Here is an 18,532-nt window from a genome sequence, read left to right on the forward strand (position 1 = left end):
AAGGGGGAAAAGCCATGCAAGGCCATTGACTCCATGGGATCCACCCATCCGTGGTGGATCTAGAGGAAGAGACTATGATTGCCCTGCTAAAGGTAGGTTAGTGCAGGAAATGGTTGTTTAAAAAGTCAAGGAAATAGAGCCAAAGCTTTAGTGCTTGTGCAGCAGTTGGCATTAACTGAATCCCTTTTACCCCTTTCTAGTTTATCCCGTGGCATCCATTGACATGCCAATATACCATTCGTCAAAGCCTCATTTTTCTGTCATTGGGGCTATGTTTCTTCAAGATCTTTCATCTTCTCGGAAGTCCCCAACACTGGTCCTGCTGATCTCGGGGAGTTTGCAGCTCTGCAATCAAACCAAGAGCTTCACCAGTGAATGATGTTCTCTGCTTTCAGCCCCATGACATGGGTCAGAAAGGTCAAATTTGTTAATAACTTGAGGGATCCCCACTTCTCGCTTGTAGACACAGGTCTGACACTGCTGCCTTTGCCCACCCATTTCCTCCCATGGCAACATGCAGCCATCGAGCAATCCAAATTCCATTAAATAAAGTTTCAAGAAAACTTTGCCAAAAGCCTGCAGTGCACAGGCAAGAAAGTCCTTCTCTGACAGGCTACCCCACTCCATCACCATAGCAAATGAGGTCCTACTTTATTGCAGCTAATTAACCAGTGAGAAGTGAAATGTAAACAACTCAGTGCATAAAAATCCAGTGCGGTTCAATAACCAAGTGCCTTGCTCTGCATGCCTTGCCATAAGCAATAAAACAGCATTTCCAAGATGACTGGGGAAAGCAGCACAGGCAATTAGATACAGTGTTCCTTCAATGTGCTTACAAAACCTTCTGATTACAATGCAAATAAATATATGGCTCCTTATTTAAGTAAAGCAATCGCCTTCCCTGCTGGGTAATAAGTATATGGGGAGGCTAGGTCAGGTTCATTCAGATAAGTGAGGTCTTTCACTGTCTCCCACCTTAGCATAGCTTTTGAATTAGATGCAGATGGTGCTTCTGGGCTGGTGTAACCCATGGAAAGTCTCACTGTCCTCTGTTTTCTATGGGACTATGCAAGGAGAGATGTGATGGGCCTGCCTTGGTGCCCACTGACCCATCCAGGACCACAGCTCCTGCCCTGGTCTCTGTGGTCTGTCCCACGCAGCCTTTGCTGCAGCACCTGCAGAGATGCAGACTTCCTCTCTCAATTGCCTGCTGTACAAGTTTGGACTTAAGCTGTAAATAAAGGGCTGGAAAATACAAGCTCTGGGGTATGAACAGTTAATGGAAATGTCTCTGTGGAGCTGTCCGGGTTGGGGTTACGGCAATATGGGACCTACTAAGTCATATCTAGGAAGTCCAGGGCTGGATGGCTCTTGATGGGCTTGATAGCCAGGAGAACACCTGCAGGTACAGCTGCAGTGCACAGCACTGCTGGAAATACATGGGAAAACCTCACAGGGATGGGCCAGGCTGTGCCCTCCTGCATGGATGCAGGGTTTTTCTGTGTTTTTGGGAGGACACAGACCCTCTGTAGGGGCAGGGATGTGAAAGTTCGCTGGGGATGGGGGCTGTTGCAAGAAGTTTGGCAATGGGATCCAGATGCCAAGGTGGATCTGTAGTTCCCATTGCTGGGTGCAATTAAGGCTGTAAAGCCTTTTCTGTCACAAGGAGATGAAGTTTTTGAAGTTCCTCTTTCTTTGTGGACACAGGAGATCTTTTCTGCAAACAGTCATGGCCAGCCACTGCAGTTCACCCTGGAGGGATGGATGGATTTGTAAAGACAGTTTTGATAAATTCTTAAATTATTTTGATAAATAATTTGATAAAATGCCTGAGGCTGAGGAGCCTTTGTGCTGCAGTCTGTGGAGATGCTGCTGTCTGCCACATCTCTGCTTATATCTGGTTTGCTGCATGGCCAGCTCTGATGAACTGGGTGGGAACTCCCTCCTTGCTTTGCCCTTTAGGTGGGTCTGTCCTGCTCCCTGCTGCACTGGGATCCTGTTCCTGCCACAGCTCACCAGGCCACTGGCATCCAGCATCATCACCTTTTACATCCCTCTTGGTGGAGAGAAAACTATTTGTGAGGTGCCTTGCACTTCTAGGGTGCCTCATCTAAGGAAAAATGCTTAAATTACAGCATATGAATTGCTGTCTACAAGCTTCTTATTTTCTTCGCTATGAAAGAGATCAAGGACATTTGCTGCCGACATCCAAAGCTAGATTAAATGGCCTTGATCTTAAGGATTTTCATGCTTTTGAAGTAGCCATAATTGGAGCACTTGAAGGGAAAAGATATCCTGCGGATTAAATCCATTCTGGCAGTGGATCCAGTACCAGGTGTCAGATGCAAACATCTCCAGTTCAGAGGTCTGGCTTTTTACCGGGTTATGACCAAATTAAGGGTTGGCCGGGCCCATGGGATTGCCCATCGTAAAACTCTGCCATCTTCAGCTCTAGAAGCTTGTAATAAAGTTGTGAACCAGGCAGGTTATACCACAGAACGGTCCCAAGGGCCTATAATCACAGCATCCGTTTCTGCCTCTTCTCCTGCCTCCTAGCTCCAAGTGGAGCAGTGCAAGCTCTTACCTTGACAGCATTTTCTACATTTCCCCTTTTGGTCCAGGTTTGCTTCTGGAGATGCCAAGCTGAGCTGCAGCGAGGATGACAAGGAACATTTTCAGTTCAAAGACATCAGGGATGGATTCAGCTCAACCTTTGAGAAGATCGTGGAGTCTGACCTCATGAAAGGTACCTACTACAGCAGCTTGGACTCTTTGGACGTCCTCTCTCTCACAGACGAGACAGACAGCTGTGTCAGCTTTGAGGCCCCGCTCACCCCATTGATCCAGCAAAGGGCCAAGGAAAGCCCAGAGCTCTTGGAGCAGAAACTGGTGGCCCAGCAGAGAGAAGCCCTTCACCAGATGGCTGCTGATAAGCAAGAGCAGGCAGCGGCCAAGCCAGCGGAGGGGGATTTTGGCAGCCCTCTCAGGCACTCAATTACCAGCAGCAGGTCAGAGAATGTGCTGAGCAGGTTGTCCTTGAAGAGTATCCCAAATGGCTTCCATGTGGAGGGGTCGGAGGAAGATGCCACCAAGATCATTAACTCCATCAGGTAAGACAGGGTGGGAATTCTTTGGGTGAAGAGCTCCTTATCTTATGGAGTCCCAATCTAGGCACGAGGCTCAGAGGACGTGATAGAAGTGGAGCTTTTTTTCCCTTGTGTGTCCTCTCATGGCCACCAAACACCAACAGGAATAACTTTCCTACCTGTAAATTAGGATGGCAGCTGGGGACCAAGGTCTCATGGCATTAAACCAGCCAGTCTCCAGCAGGGGACCAAGTGCAGGGTTGTGTAGGAACCCTGTGAGCCCAAGAAAAGCCAAGGCAAAGCTGGGGCTCCTCTGGGTAAAGACCACTGCCTGGTTGTTCTGACATTGGGTTGGAGGCAGTCAGGCACACTCCCAAATGAGCTCTGGAGTGCAGGGAGACCTCAAGGTTTTACTTAGGACTGGGTGCCCCTGTAGAGGCCTCTCCAAATGTTCTTCTGCAGGCAGTGGGATCAGCAACGTTATCATCCTTGGGATCAGCTTGGACTCAAAGCATCATCCCTGGGATGCAGTAGCTCAGCTGCAGGGCACTTCACTGCATGAGGGAGCTGGGTGATGAGCAGCATGTCCAGTCTTCAAGTCACACTGCCCAAAAATGTGTCAATAGGTGCCATAAGTGGCCTTGGGGAAGAAAATAAAGGGATGTAGCCCCATGTGACGGCAGTGGGGCTGTTCAGAGTGTTGTCTGTGGGAGCTGCTGGTCACAACACCAGGCTGCTGCTGGGAGAGGAGCAGCCCTTCAGTGACAGGTCTGGTGCCAGTCCCCACAGCATGACTTGTACAAGTGCAGTGTCTCATCCTCAGCAAATAACCTGAATAAAAAACATACTGTCTATCGCTAGGATTTCCTGAATGTCCACAGCTCTGAAAGAGTTTGGTATCCCTTTGCATACCAGTGCGGAAAAAGAGAGAAAGCTTAGAAATGACCAAAAGAGTTGGAGCTGCTTGCTTTGAATGTCTACGTCCTCATTTCTCAGGGAGAAGTCACCTTCTCTTCAATTTTTTTCTATTAATTTGAAATTAAACTGTACCATTTCATTTGACCTGATGTGAAATAGGGTTTGTCCAACGTCCACTTCACAAACATGGTGGTGTTTTTTAATAATTTTTTGAAAGAAGAAATCGAAATGTGGCATTTTCTGTGGGTTTCAAGTCACATTGCTGCTCCTTGAATTGTTTCTTGCTCCTGTGTAGCGACGCCAGCTTGAAAGACGCCCTCTCAGACTCTGACTCCGACATGGGCAGCACGGAGCAGCTTGACCAGGGCAGCACAGATACCTTGGCCAACGGCTGCAGAGCAGATAGTGAAGCTGCCAAGAGGTTGGCCAAGCGCCTCTACAACCTGGAAGGGTTCAAGCGCTGCGATGTGGCACGCCAGCTTGGGAAAAAGTAAGTGGGGGGCTTTGGGTTGCAGCCAGCCCTGCAGGGGGGTTGACTGAGATCGCAGTATTAGGCATGGCCAGCAGAAACATAGCTGTGGTGGGGAGGGTCTGGGGAAGGACTGGTGGTGCTGGGAGAGCAGGATGAAGGCAGGAAGGGACAAATTTGCTGCCACAATGGTTTGCTGGATGGAGTTGGGGCTGTTGGAGATCCTTCTGGTTGAAAGTGTGTGTTCTGGACATTAACTGTCACCAGAACCAAGAGCTTCCTGCATTTGGTAAGGGCCCAGCAAGACTTCCCCTAAAGCAATCCCCAGATTGAAGGGTTTGGGATCCAGACTGGGATTTGCACTGGGGTTCCTTCCAGCCCTCAGGTTTTTTGTCTGCACCCCAAAATGTTCTTGCTGCAGTGCCTCCTGATCCAGCCTGTATAGGCATCACGAAGGGTCTGATGGAGAGCCAGGTACACACTGGAGGTCTAAGCACCTCAGCTGGTAGATTTGCCTGGATAAGGCAGAAGGGAAATAGAAAGTGTTTGTTCAAAAGTGGGAGAGTTACTCTGTCTCTTAAAAATCTCTGTAACAGCAACGAGTGTAGCAGTAACAGATTATTTTTAGGATACCAGTGGGTGTGAGGACACCAATCCCCATCCTTCTCCTGGATCAGATATATGCATTGCTGGGGTTGGTTTTTTTTGGTCCTTGAAATGTCTCACTCATGTCCAGATCAGCAGCACACAACTGTCCCTTAGCAAATACCTGAGCTTGCAGTACCAGGGATCATCTGTGACTCTCAGCTTAGTCCTGGGACAGAAGGAGCCCACAGATGATCTCCTAGAGATGCTTTTTGTGTCACCCAACAGCATCCATGTTCTTCTCTTTTCCTGTGGTTCTTGCAGCAGATACATCACTGGTTGCTGCTGCCTCAGGTCTAGCATCCTTCTCTCTTCCAAATTTTCCATGCTGGCTCAGGGAGTGGGGGAAGTTTCAAGCAATGGGTCTCTGGGGGTGCATCTGGGTGTGTCCCTTTGAGATCCTGCAATCCTCACACCTTGGAAAGCTGTTTGGTGGCCCACATTTGGGAATCAACACAGCCTTTAAATGAAAACTTTTGTTTTGGTCAGCTGTGCTTTTGACATATGAATCATTTCCCAGCACAAGACGAGGATGGAGTTGCAGGCTCTTGGATCAAGCACATGAATTTGCAGAGCAGGAAAGGAAGGGTGAAGATAGATGTGTTTTAAGTTGGTCTTGCTCACTTAAGACAATGTAAGACCAACCTACAGTGGTGGGAGAGGGGTAAGTTTAAGTGATGCTTTCAGGCCAGCTCCATGTAGGAGCTCCATGGTGACCAATGGAAAACTCTCCCTGGGAAGCTGTCAGGAACCTGCACACCAGTCCTTGTGGCACTGCTTCAAACACACTAACCCAGGGCCATAGGGCTGTGAGGACATGCTCTGTCTCAGAGCAAACAATCCCAAACGATAAGGTTGGTCATGATTGTGAGGCCTTGTGGCATCATGCAGCTTTGAAACAGTCTTCTGTGCACACTCCAGCACCAATGCTTATGTCCTGCCTCCCAAAGCTAAGCCTGGAGCTGTTGTGCTGCTTTGCCTGATCCCATAGTGTCACGCTCCTGAGCAACATCCCTGCCAGATGCTTTACAGCATCCACCTCCCAGCAGAAGATGAAACGATGCTGTAGGAAAGCAATGAGTTGTCTGTAACATGTCCCAGGTGAAACTGGATGTGCAACACTTAACAATAATGCTTTTCATTTTGTGGGGAGGAAAAGGAATTGTATATGGCAAAGGCTGAGCATGTTGAGATCATCTCCTATTTCCCGCCAGCATTCATTGATTGTTCTTGCACTTCTACCTGAGTTGTGCAGACAGAGGAACTTAGCAGCACTCACTGTGGTTTTAAAGGCAACAGCTCGCCAAGCATCCTTCAAAAACATGGCAGGGTTTTTGGAGGAGCATTCAGGGACGAGCAGGGTCAGAAGTAAAGGATGGAGAGCAGGAATGTTGCAGTAGAAGGGGACATGTCCAGCAATGAGGGAGGACTAAGAAAGAGAGAAGGTGCCTGACGAGCACAGGATGTCCTTACAACAGCATTTCAAGCTGGGATAGAGTCCCCCTGGGTCTGGGATCATGTCTGCAGTGTCTCGCTGGGAGTTTGTGCTGGCCAGGAGGCAGCAGTCTGCTGTTCCTGTTGTAGATGGTGCCTTCTTCCCTGATGAACAGGCTGACTACTCTCTTTAATTACAGTAACGAATTTAGCAAGTTGGTAGCAGAGGAGTATCTCAGCTTCTTTGACTTCACGGGCCTGACCCTTGACAAAGCACTCAGGTGAGCTGATCCCTGCGATCCCGTGTAGGGCCTGGGCTGGACTGAGCGGAGCAGTGCAGTGGGTTTCTCCTACAGGCTCCCCAAGGCCGTGGGGGCTGCCCGTGCGATAGGAGAGGGACTGGGGGGAGCTCCAGGTTGTCATTTAATCTTTGCTTTGGTGTCACGTTTGGCACAAGGTACTGCCACCAAAAGTGGGCTTCGACGGGAGGGCCCACAGCCTGCTTCCCCATGGTGGAGAGCAGCTTTCCCAGGAATCCCATCCCGTACAAAATCAGAGCAAGTGGGAGCAGCTTCTTCCCTTGGGACAGACAACCCATCCTGGTGCCATCAAGCTGGAGGTGGGTCAGATCGCAGCTGACAGCATGTTTCCCTATGCAGCTCGGAGCTGGCTCCATAGACATCCTTTGCATTGCACCCGCAGGGGCCCGGGGGTGCGCAGGCTGGGGGGAGGACAGAGGCCTTCCTAGCTGCTCTGAGGACCCTCGCTCCATCTCCCTCCTTAGCATGGATGCAGCCCAGCAGACCGATCCCTGACACCTTTTAAGTATCCCTTTCTCTTTGCAGGACGTTCTTGAAAGCCTTCCCACTGATGGGAGAGACACAGGAGCGGGAGCGGGTACTAATTCATTTCTCCAGGCGATACTGCCAGTGCAACCCAGAGGAGAGCACATCCGAAGGTATCTGCTTGCTTTCCTTGGCTCACAGTGCATGTGTGTGGCAGAGCAAGAGTGTAAAACCAGCCACCCATAGCTGGGCCTGAATAGCAGACACTGGGCAGGCAAATATCCCTTTCCCTGGCATCCTGCTCTGCTCATTATCCCTGCTCTGGGATGGACTGGGGACACTGGGTGCTGTGCAAACCCCCACAGATGGGTCCCTCAGGACCAGGGGAGGTAGTGAGTGGTTCTCAAGAGTTGCAAATTACTGCAGTTGGGGCTTGCAAAGTGGTTGCTGGCAGTGGGCAAATGAGTGTCTGGTGCTAGCTCAGCCCAAGACCTTGTCCATTGAATGGAAGAAGACATTTCCACGCAGACTGAGCAATGCTGTGGGCTTGCCATGCACTGGAGTTGTGTTCCTTGCATGTACAAGTGCAGCAGGACAAAGCACAATTTAGTCAAATTCTAGGCTTGTTGGATTTGCAGATTTTGTTAGCTCCTTTCCACCCCTCCCCATTACTTTTTTTAAAAGTAGATATCGTTTCTTCTGGCATTTTTAAACGGCAGCAGTTGCTCCTGGCACATGTGCATATACACATCCAGACATGAGCATGCCCACATTTGCACTCACACAAATTCCTCTACCCATCTGCTTATAGGTATCTGGAAATGTCCCCATGGGTGGGAATTGGGCTGCTGGCCTCTCAGCTGGTGCCTTGGCAGTGCCTCCTCCACCCCTGGAGGGTGCATCCAGCCCCTGGATGGGATGCTTAAATGAGGGTGGCAGAAGCTCTGATGTGCTGACCACTGAGTGGGGTGGCTGGTTTTTATCCTGGACTGGTGTTTTGGACATATTATTAGTGCTGTCCTGCGCCAATGAAACCCAGATGTGGAAAAGCTCTAAGGTTACGTTTTTACACTGTTTGCTGAGAGGAAAAAGTAAATGCAACCGAGGCAAGCAACAGCGAGAGAAGAGCGGGTTTTGAGACACCAGCTCCACCTTGGGGCCATGTAGGACATGATTTATCTGACCGAGGGATACAGTAAAGTCAGATGAGGCTGTCAGCACAGAACTTCCTATAGAGACTCCAAAATACACAGTAGGGAGACACCTTGTCCTAAGCCCAAAGCTGCTGCTTGTGGAAGTGAAGCAAGTGTCCTTTGGAAGTGATTTACTCTTGAAGAGGGATGGCCATCACACCAAGTCCCCAGGATGTCAGCCCTTGTACAGAAATACGTGATGTTCTCATGAGAAACCCTTCATTCCTTGGAGACCATGACTCTTCCAGAAGAGGAAGAAATTCATGTGCTTTCATCCTGGGCCTCATGTGTGTTTGGCTGCAGTGTTTAGAGCTTGGCCTTGAGTGTGGGGTGCTCAGGGTTTGTCACTATTCCACACAAATGGTGCCTTTTTTAGTGGCTCGTGGAGATGGGGACAGGGCACTCAAGAGTTTACAAACTGCCTGGGAGCAATGGCAAAAGACCTCAGAACAAACCCAATCAACTGGGGGAAAACAACCTCTGTTTGCCAGTGTCTCTGTCCTGTTCTGCAACAGAAGGAGGAAGACTCAGTGGAAAGTCTGTCCTTTAGAAAGACATTGACAATTAAAGCCAGTTACCTGGTGATTGTTTCAGAAAAAGGTACAGTTTGAAGGAAAAGAGATTATTTTTTAAACTATCTTATGCAGCTGAAAGAAGCAGGTATTCCTTAAGGTCCCCAGACACAGTAACTAGCCTGTGTTTGGCAATGGATGGGCTGCCAAGACCGAAATCATATGGGAAGGGGAGTAGTCATAGCCATCTGTCTGTTTGTGTGTTTCAGATGGGATCCATACGCTCACCTGTGCCCTGATGCTGCTAAACACAGACCTTCATGGCCATGTAAGTAGTCCTTGGAGATGTACCCTTCATTTTTGCCTTCCCAATGTAGAGGCCTAGCTCCTTATGCAGGATGTATTGCTGGAAAACTGAGATAGGTTGGCAGAGAGTGCTCTGACCAGCTCCAGGGAGAATTTTGGGTGCCAGGCCCTGACCTGGGGACAGTGCTCTTACTGTCACTCCATAGTCAAGCCAGAGGCATATCTCCTGACATCAGTTATCTCATACAGACACAGGCAATACAGCTTTCTTCCCAGGACCTGTTGCATGTGTCAGCCCTGTCCCAGGAGCTCTAGTGGAGAGGATTTCACCACCGGTCTCTGTGGGGCTGGCAAATCCCAGAACCTGCTGCAAGGGAGTCAGTGGTTTCATAAAGATTTGAGCTTTCCTTCCCAAAACACAAAGTAAGTCCCAGCTGTTCCTTTTCCCCATGATGTGACAGCCACTGGAAAGATTCATATCAAAGAGACTTCTGGGCAAAGATGGCTATAACAAAAGGGTGTCTTCTTCTGCCTCCTGCTGGTAACGATTTGTTGTGCACCAGTAGAGACTTGCCCTGATTTTCTCTTCATTAGCCTGTTAATGAGGGGACAGCAGGCCATAACCTAGCTCTTTTTTTGCATGCTGGTTTATAACCACCTTTGAGAGGAGCTGTTTTCTTTGGGAGGGTGGGAAGAAGACACAATATGAATGCTGTTTACCTATGATGGTGCAGCTTCACCAGTGCCATCCTTGCAGTCCACCTCGGAGACCCTCCCCATCGTTACAACCCTGCCTTCATGACAGTGGCAAGGTTTGAACACAGCAGACGGTGAAGGGCCTGATGTACTGGTCAGTCAGTGGTAATTACAGGTCAGTGGTAATTAATGACCTGCACCAAGCTACTACAGCAGCCATGGCCCCATCCTTTGGGCCCCCATCCTCTGGGTACTGGGTCCACTTCCACCCACATGGCTACCAGTAACACGACTGGGCAAAGTGTTTGCACACAATGGGGTTGGCTTCTGGGAAGGTCTCAGCATTCATCCTTCAGCCAAAACGGTTGGAGCTGAGGAAATATTTCTCATCAAAGCATTTCCTGCGACAGCAAAAAGCAGCTCTGTGGCAGAAGGCAAACTATGCAGCTTCACTCCAAGATAATCTTATTTTGTCTGGTGGGTTTTGTTTTTTTGTTAATTAAAAGAAATTCAAAATACGTCTCTGGAAAGATAGAAATTCTTGAGGAGACTAAACAACCCCTAAACCTCCTAAACTTTACTGTTTCTGGTTTTCATTGACGAGCTGGCTAGGAGGTTTAGTAAGAAGAAATGATCTCATGCTATCTAGGCAAAGAAAATATAGCTTTCTTTTGGCCAGGTCTAGAAATGCCTGGGCTTTTCTTTGAAAAATCTTCTCTTTATTTTTTCTGCATGTATAATATTAATTTCTTCTTCTCCTTCTCCTCCTTTTTTTTTTTTCTTCCTTCTGCTCCTGGAACCTCTCTTTCTGCTCTTTAACCCTTTACCAGGTGGTAAGTGCAGTCGTTGTAGTGTTTTGCTTTAACGCACTGGCATTTGACTTGTTTATTTCTGTGTTTAAAAATAAGGATTTTTGTTTGTCTGGATTCCTATGTGGTTGTGCAGTGTCCTTCACTACTTAGCAACCCATTGGCAGCTGAGACGCATCACAGGAACTTCTCCTTGTGTAAAGAAACCTCCATAAGCTGCAGTGTACCTGGGATTGTGTGACTTGCTCTCTCACCCTTTTTCTTTAAAGATGCTGTCACTTTATTTTATTTCCTTTTTTTAATATTGTGTGTGTGCGTTTCAGTGTTTTACTGTGCATTGCTATGGAGTGGGGAATTAATTTGGTTAGGAAAGGGTGGGTGAAGTCTCTGTAAAGGGGCAGTTCCCTACAGCAGCATTTCTGCAATGGATTAGTTCACCACTCCACCAGCAACCTTCATGTATACCAAGCCCATGCCTAAAAGTAATGTGTCTGGCTTTAAAACATGAGATTTGCACCCGACCATGCTGGAATTTTGCCTTAGTACTGTGGATTTTCTACCACTGATGCTGTTTCCAAACTTGCTGTCTTTAAAATGAGACACTCCGTTTTCACAGAATCATGTGGATTTGGTGTTTAAAAGCCAGCAAGTCGCCAACAGAACTTACAAGCCTTGTAATATAATCCAGGTTGTTGCAACTCTGGTGCTGTTGGAGCGCCAGGAGATCTCATGACAAAGTTACTACAGTTAGTACTCCTCTGCTCCATCTCCGTCCCTTGGAGACAAAGCTTTGGGGTGTCTCCTTTTCAGCAACAGCTCCTTAGTCCACGTGTCCATTGCTATTAATCTTACAAACCCTGTGCTATTCTTAAGCTGATCTTATGGCTTGGTGTTAGCAGTACTGCTGTGTTGGTAGTGCTTGGAGAGCTGAAGAGCTCTGAGATGTGAGCAGCTGCTGGAGTCGCCCACAGAGTGACACCAGCCTGGCCACAGCAGCTCTGTGTGGCTCAGGTGCCATTGGTACCCGATATCTGCAGCAGGGTGATCTTGTTTCTGCAGCCTAGAACACATCCGCTACCAGATCCCTTCATCTGGTCAGATCAAGGAGAAGCATACATCTAGTTGGTTTGGGGTTTTTCCCCCAAAGATGAGTATTTGGGAGAGGCCAAGAGAGCCTGTGTAAAAGCAGGACTGCCTCTGTAGGTGATGCTCTTGCTGGAGAGCTCACAGGAGATGTACTCCATTCACCACTTTGCAGCTGAGATGTTTGATGCCTGGGGCCTCTAGCCCAGAAGCTCCAGGGGTTTAACACCTCTCAGAGGGAGTGCTGGGGAGGGCATCCCAGAGTCACCCTTCATGGCCTCTGGTCCCCAGTGACCTGCTTCTCCTCCTGGAGCTTTCCATGGCACCTGCTTTTCCCACTGAGCACCCAGCTCCATCCTCGCCTGCCTGGGCTTGTGATGCTGGGACTTGGCAGCAGCCAAGGAGTGCCAGGCTACGGCCCAGAGCCTTCTGCAGGTGGGTAGAGCCACCCTGGGCACTTCAGGAGGTGGTCTGCAATCATCTTGGGTGAGTGAGCTCTGGGTGAGGCTTGGAGGAGGCAAATTCCCATTTGTAAACAAGGGACTTACACTGGGTTGAAACAACAGGACTGCAGGATCAGCCCTGTCCACCCACTATTACACCAATCTCCTATTCTTATTCTTTATTCTCACTCTAACCACCACGGTGCACCTTGTGTCTGCATCTCTATTCCCATACGCTGTCTGCACCCGTCCACCTCTGTCCATCCATTCCTGCACTGTCTCTACCCATTCATTGAACTATGCATCCCTTCTCATCTATTTTATCCACTGTTTGCTCACGCACTGCCCATGTAGACACACCGTGATGCTAGCTGAGTGTCTGACAGTGATGTTTCATGCTTTGCTGCATGGCCCGGAGCAGGCACAGATGGGATGAAGTTGTTTTCTGCCAGGAGGCTATGTCTATACAGATAGAAACCTCACTGGCTTCTTCTATTGCTGCTAAGTGACTGATGCACCACAAAAAACCCAAAACTGCCCTGATATGCATAGCTGGCCAGAAATGAAAGTCCAGCAAGGGACATAGAACATCTGAACATTGAGCTTTGAGGTGTGCAGATACATTTCCTGGAATATTATATCCAAGTGTGATGACCTTGCTGAATCATTAGGATCTCAAACGGCTTCTTGTATACAAAGACACCCCACTGCACCCTCATGATGATGCCTTTCCAGAGGTGTTTGTAGGATTTCTCATACTTGCTAAATGCTGTTGCAGTGTGTGAGAGCTCAGGCAGTCCCTGGTGCTGTTAATAATGAGGCACTTGTGATCACAGAGCTGTTTCTTTGCAAGTGTTGATGCTGCAAAGTCCATGTCCTGGAGTGGGGATTTTGTTGTTGTTTTGGGAATTTTTTTTTCTATTCAGCTGGTGTTGATTTGGAGACACTTTGCAAGGGCTGCAGCCCGTGTCTCAGAGCAGTGTTAAGATATCATTGACTTGAGGTTGCATTGCAGCTTGGCCTTGCTGACAGCCAGCCCCAATCCTGCCCCTGGCTCTGCAGGGCTTCCAAGCCTTGTCCAACAACCTGATTCACAGCATCTGCATCCTCGCTGGAGCTTCCCCATTGCCTCTTCTGGCTGTCAGAGGATGGGTACATTTTCATCCTTCTCCATTGCTCAACCATAAGCTGCTTTTCCACAGAGCAGCTCCTGTCTCAGTTTGGGCTCAGAGATCTTCTTGTGCAAGAGAAGGATCACAGAATAAAAAGCCATCCCCTGGAATTGATATATGTCCTGGATGCAATACAAGAGACACCCAAAGAAGGGCCTATGAGGGTAGCAAGTTGTGCCATTTTTGTCTCACTGTATCCTCTCACTTCCTAAAATGTATTTGCCTCTGCAGTCATTGCTGGGTCGCTGCAACAAGATCTCTGCAGGCAGAAAGACCTATGCTGGGTAGAAGTAGTCTCCTTCTCCCCATACAAAGTAATTTGGTGCCTCAAGGTCTCACGCAATGTACCTCCTTCACCTCCAAACGCCCTCCCTCTTGGAGGTTTATCACTGCATTTATTTTGTAGGCACTCCCTCACCCTCCTTCCTTTCTCCATCCACACACCATTGTGCTGCTGGCTTTTTTGTGAGGTTTTTTTTTGGCCAGCAAGTACACAAATCTGCCTTTCTTCTGCTGAAAAAAAACCCCTGCAGGTTTCCCCACAGCTCTTTTGCAGCTGGTGCACCCCTGAGCTGGCGTTCGCCTCCATGGGGTCCAGTTTTGGGCATCAGCCATGGGGATCCCCTGGGAGAAAGCAAGGACAGCTGAGCCCTGTGTTGTGCTGCACCGTGTCCCCAGGCGCTGCAGATTTATGACAGTGCTTTATTCTGCTTTTCCCTGATCTCTCAAGGGTGCCAGCTCATCTGGAGCTGGCACCGACAGGAGGCATAATTAAGAGCATCAGAAATCACTGCTCAAAGGCAGCACTGGCTCCCTGCGTAGCCCAGGAGTGTGTCTGCACACACGGGTGGCAGGGATGGGGGAGCTGTTGTGGGTTAATCCCAACACCTCACTCTTTGCTGATGCTTTCAGCCCCCAGGTCATCTCTTGTGCATGTTTGTGGGCAGGGGTTTTTGGTGTCAGCCTCTTTCCAAAGGTTATTTTCTTGCACAGAGAACACATCTTGCTCTGCAGGACACCTCCTGTATCATCTGCAGCTTCATCCCCTCCCAGTGACACAGCGAGGCCTCCTTCTTCCTCACCGAGTCCCTGAGCTGTTTCTCGCTCTGCTGGTCTTAGCCATACTCCCAGGTCCCTCCTGTCGATACCTTGGTGCAAATCCCACCAGTGTCAGGATGGTGCTGGGATCCCTGGGAGTGCTGCTCTCAGCTCATGCTCTCCTCTCACCACCTCCATTGTCCGCTCCATGCGATATCACGGGGTCTGTCCCTGGGGGCTTCACTCCAGGGTGTGAAGGCTGCAATATGACCTGGCAATAGAGACACCAATCTTTCCCTTGTGGTATCAGCCTCCTTTTTCTGAACCCTACAGTTCCCACTGACTCCTCCACATCTCTGTTCCAGCCCTTTAGAGAGGTGGGATTGGAAAAAGGTTGTTTGCTTGGTGGTGATGAGGGGTAACGGTTTGGGGAAGACAGATGACCTGGCAGCATCAGCACCAAATAGTTCTGGCGTGGGTTGGTGATGAGCGTGTCCCAAGATGTGAGGTCCTTCTGGTGTCTGTGTATTGCCCTTGCAGCACTCGAGTTCATGCTGTACTGATAGCTGGATCATCTCTCTTCTAATGGCAACCAAACATATGAGTTTCTATGAAGGACAAGTCATTGCCCAGCACTGGCTGTCTCCAGGTGCTGACACTGCCTGCTCACACCATTTCACACACAGCTTGGAGATCCAAATGCTGTAATTTCGAGGCAGTCTGAGCACTTGGCTTGAGTACACAGACCTTGTACCAGGATTAACATAGAGATCAGAAGTGAAATCACTTAAAAAGCATGGAGTAAGAGCTAGAGAGGTTATTTTCAGGTGTTTTATTTCCACCATCAAAAAAAGAGGTCATTTAAAACATCTGGTTGCTGCCATGAGCAAATAAAGAAACCAATAGGAAATCAGAGCAGAGGACCTGTTTCCAGCTTTGAGCTCTTGGGACAAACCCAGGCTTCACCAATACATATAAAATTGTTCTTTAAAAGACAGCCTGATTAAAGTATAAATCTTCCGGTAGTTTAATGAGCTGCTTCTTTGCCTTACAGAATATTGGCAAAAAGATGTCGTGCCAACAGTTCATAGCAAACCTGGACGGGCTGAATGATGGGAAGGACTTTGCAAAGGATCTGCTGAAGGTAACGTGATTTAAATAGACAGTGGGACACGGTCATTACTGTAGCGCCACTGAGCCCTGCTGGGACACTCTGAGCCCTTGAATCAGCGCTTTCCAGTGCACAAGTGTTTCCTTGTAAGAACTGTAGCCCACATGGATAGCTTCTGCTAACCTGCAGTGAGCCACCAGAGGTGCTGCTTTATCCAGATTTATGACATATCTGCACTCAGAGGATACAGGGGTCCCTCTCCCCCATGGCAGCTCTGTGATGCACCTGACAATGCACAGAACAAGGCATCTCCCCCCAAAAATATGACTATCTGATACTTTCCTCTACCTTCACTTCCACATAGCTAGATGTAGTGCTCCAGTACGGTACATTACCATGGGATATTTGTTAAACACCCCTAAGGGAATATTTCTCCTTCCATGGGGTTTAATGCCACCACTTTTGTCTGCACGTATCACAGGTCCAGCAACCTGATCTGGGTTTTGCTGTAGGGAATGAGGACCAGCACCACTTCAGAGGCACCACATGGAGCTTTAGACAACGCACCCCCACCCCTCAGTGCAGCCAGGGCCACCTCCACACACTGCTTTCCTAGCCCGTTCCTGCTTCTTTTCCCAGTTCCCCAGGAAAGCCACTGGGATTTTGCACAGGAGAGACTGGAAAACCCGATCCCCAAGGTCATTCATTGCTCCCCTGCTCCTGAGGGCAGCATTCGAGCCTCCATTGTCCCTTTCCCCTAGTTGGGAAGTTGGAGGTGTCTTGGCAGACCCCAGAGTCTTCTACCGTCTTTGTGTAGACCAGGATTTACCCAGCGCCCAGAATTAGTCCAAAATGTTATATACAGGCTCCTGGCTGCCAGATCCCTCTGCTGCTGACACGTCAGTCCAATACCTAGTGTGGCACATAGACAGAAACAGGTCTAGCAGGACAAGGGTTGTCCTGCTCCCTGGTGAACCCTTCCCCAGTACAGCTCAGCAAGGAAGGTGTCTCTCCAAGATCACAGAAAGGGTGTGGAGGAGATGGTCTCTACCATCCAGACATCTCTTCCACAAGAGACACAGCTAATGCCATGTTCTTGTTTCAGACACTATATAACTCCATCAAGAATGAGAAGCTGGAATGGGCCATGTAAGTATACGTTAAGCATTTGAGAGAGAGTGTGTCATTCAAAGTAGCCGACAGGTCTTGAGTTGTGCTTTTAGCCCTAGAAGCTCCCAGCACATTTCCTGCCAAGCTAAGTGCTGAGGTCCTTCCTGTAGGCAAGCTGGGTTTATTTATGGCTTAGACATAAAAGCAGCTGGGGAGATTGGTGGACACAGGGTCCACAGGCATGATCTGAAGCAAGGGAATGCCCTCTTTATTTACTTTTATACCTATAAAATGCTGGTCCCTCTCTGTGTGCTTCAAAGGTCTTTGCACAAAGAGCTCAAGGTCTGGGGTTATTTTGGTCACTGAGACTTCCTATCTCTTCCACATATTTCCCTCTGGACTATTTCCAGTATCAGAGAATTGCTCAAGCTGGAAGGGACCTTGCGAGGTCCCCAGTCCAGCTTCCTCCTCAAAGCATGGTCAACGCTGAATTCAGACCACGATGCTCAGGCTTTGTTCAGTTTGAAAATCTCCAAGGACAGAGAGCACACTGCCCCTCTGGATCCATGAGCCGATGCTTAATTATTCTGAGAGTGATATTTTTTTCTTGCCCATTTGAAACCTCTGTTGTTTTGACCTGTGCCCGCTGTCTCTTGTCATCTTGGTGGCCTCTGCTGAACTCTCTCCACCTTGTTGATGCCCTTTCCTGTACCGGGGGCCCAATACTGGTTGCTGTATCAAGATATGAGCACAGAGGATGATCACTTCTCATGTCCTCTTCACTGTGCTGCTGTAACACAGCCCAGGATGCTCTTGGCCTCTGCTCCTGCCAGGACACCCTGGCTGGCTCCTGTTCATCCTTGCTGTTCACCAGGAGCCCCAGGGCCTTTTCTGCAGAGCTGCTCCCCAGGCACTCAGCCCCGACTGACCCTTCTGCAGGATCACCCCACACCACTGCAGGACTGGGATGCTGCATTTAGTGAAGCTCCTGTCCCTCTGAGCAGTGGCTGTGCCTGCCCAGATCTCAGCTGCACCTCCCATTTTTATGTCATCCACAAACTCAACGGGATGCACTCTGTTTCCTCCTCCATCATTTGTTACCCTGAAACAAGTCTGGGAGCAGTGGCTTGAGCAGGACCTTCTGGGCCAGTAGCTCCATCGCCTGCTGTTCTCCTTGTATTATCCCGGTTAGAAAAGCATCTGGAGATGATTCGGCACTGCCTCCCTCCCTAGAGCCAACTGTGCCCTGATAGCAGCGGTGCTCGCTGCTCCCAGTGTCCCCTTTGGGAGGCACACAGCCAGTCAGTGGCCCTGGAAGTGCAGTGGTTTCTTAGGAGGTTATGCAGCATTGATTTCTCTTTAAAAACAGTCTTTCGTGGCATCCGTGTGAGAGGAAAGCAGCCCCGCCAGCTCTGCAGGGAGGCCGGGTCGCGGGTGGATGTAATCGCGAGAGGGAGCTCTGCGGCTCCGCAGGAGACACCGGTGGGATGGTTTATGTAAGAGGAGTTCAGCAGAAGTGCATCCGCTCGCTGGATGCGGGCAGTGGTTACACAACGCCCGCCAGCACACGCTCCCTGGATCGGGCACGTCTGAGGGATGTCGATCCCCCTCCGGGGTCCTGCTGCAGCTGTGCAGCATCCAGCCCCCCCTTCTGCCCTCCTCCACCACCCCTCTTGTGTCCCTGCACCCCGACATCCACCCCACGCTGCCCTGGGAGCTGCT

The 18,532-nt window shown here is 49.4% G+C and overlaps 1 protein-coding gene across 1 annotated transcript in view; it reads left to right on the forward strand.

Annotated features, from left to right (window-relative positions):
- The window catches only part of PSD2 (pleckstrin and Sec7 domain containing 2), a 33,508-nt gene that overhangs the window by 2,322 nt on the left and 12,654 nt on the right, over positions 1-18,532 (forward strand). Inside the window, exons 3-9 of the mRNA XM_010193896.1 lie at positions 2,622-3,110; positions 4,300-4,494; positions 6,753-6,833; positions 7,398-7,510; positions 9,312-9,370; positions 15,644-15,733; positions 16,806-16,849. Of these exons, the coding sequence (XP_010192198.1) occupies positions 2,622-3,110; positions 4,300-4,494; positions 6,753-6,833; positions 7,398-7,510; positions 9,312-9,370; positions 15,644-15,733; positions 16,806-16,849 (1,071 nt within the window). The remainder of the gene's footprint in view (positions 1-2,621; positions 3,111-4,299; positions 4,495-6,752; positions 6,834-7,397; positions 7,511-9,311; positions 9,371-15,643; positions 15,734-16,805; positions 16,850-18,532) is intronic.

Source organism: Mesitornis unicolor, unplaced genomic scaffold (genome assembly GCF_000695765.1).
Source record: "Mesitornis unicolor isolate BGI_N332 unplaced genomic scaffold, ASM69576v1 scaffold15811, whole genome shotgun sequence".
NCBI lineage: Eukaryota > Metazoa > Chordata > Aves > Mesitornithiformes > Mesitornithidae > Mesitornis > Mesitornis unicolor.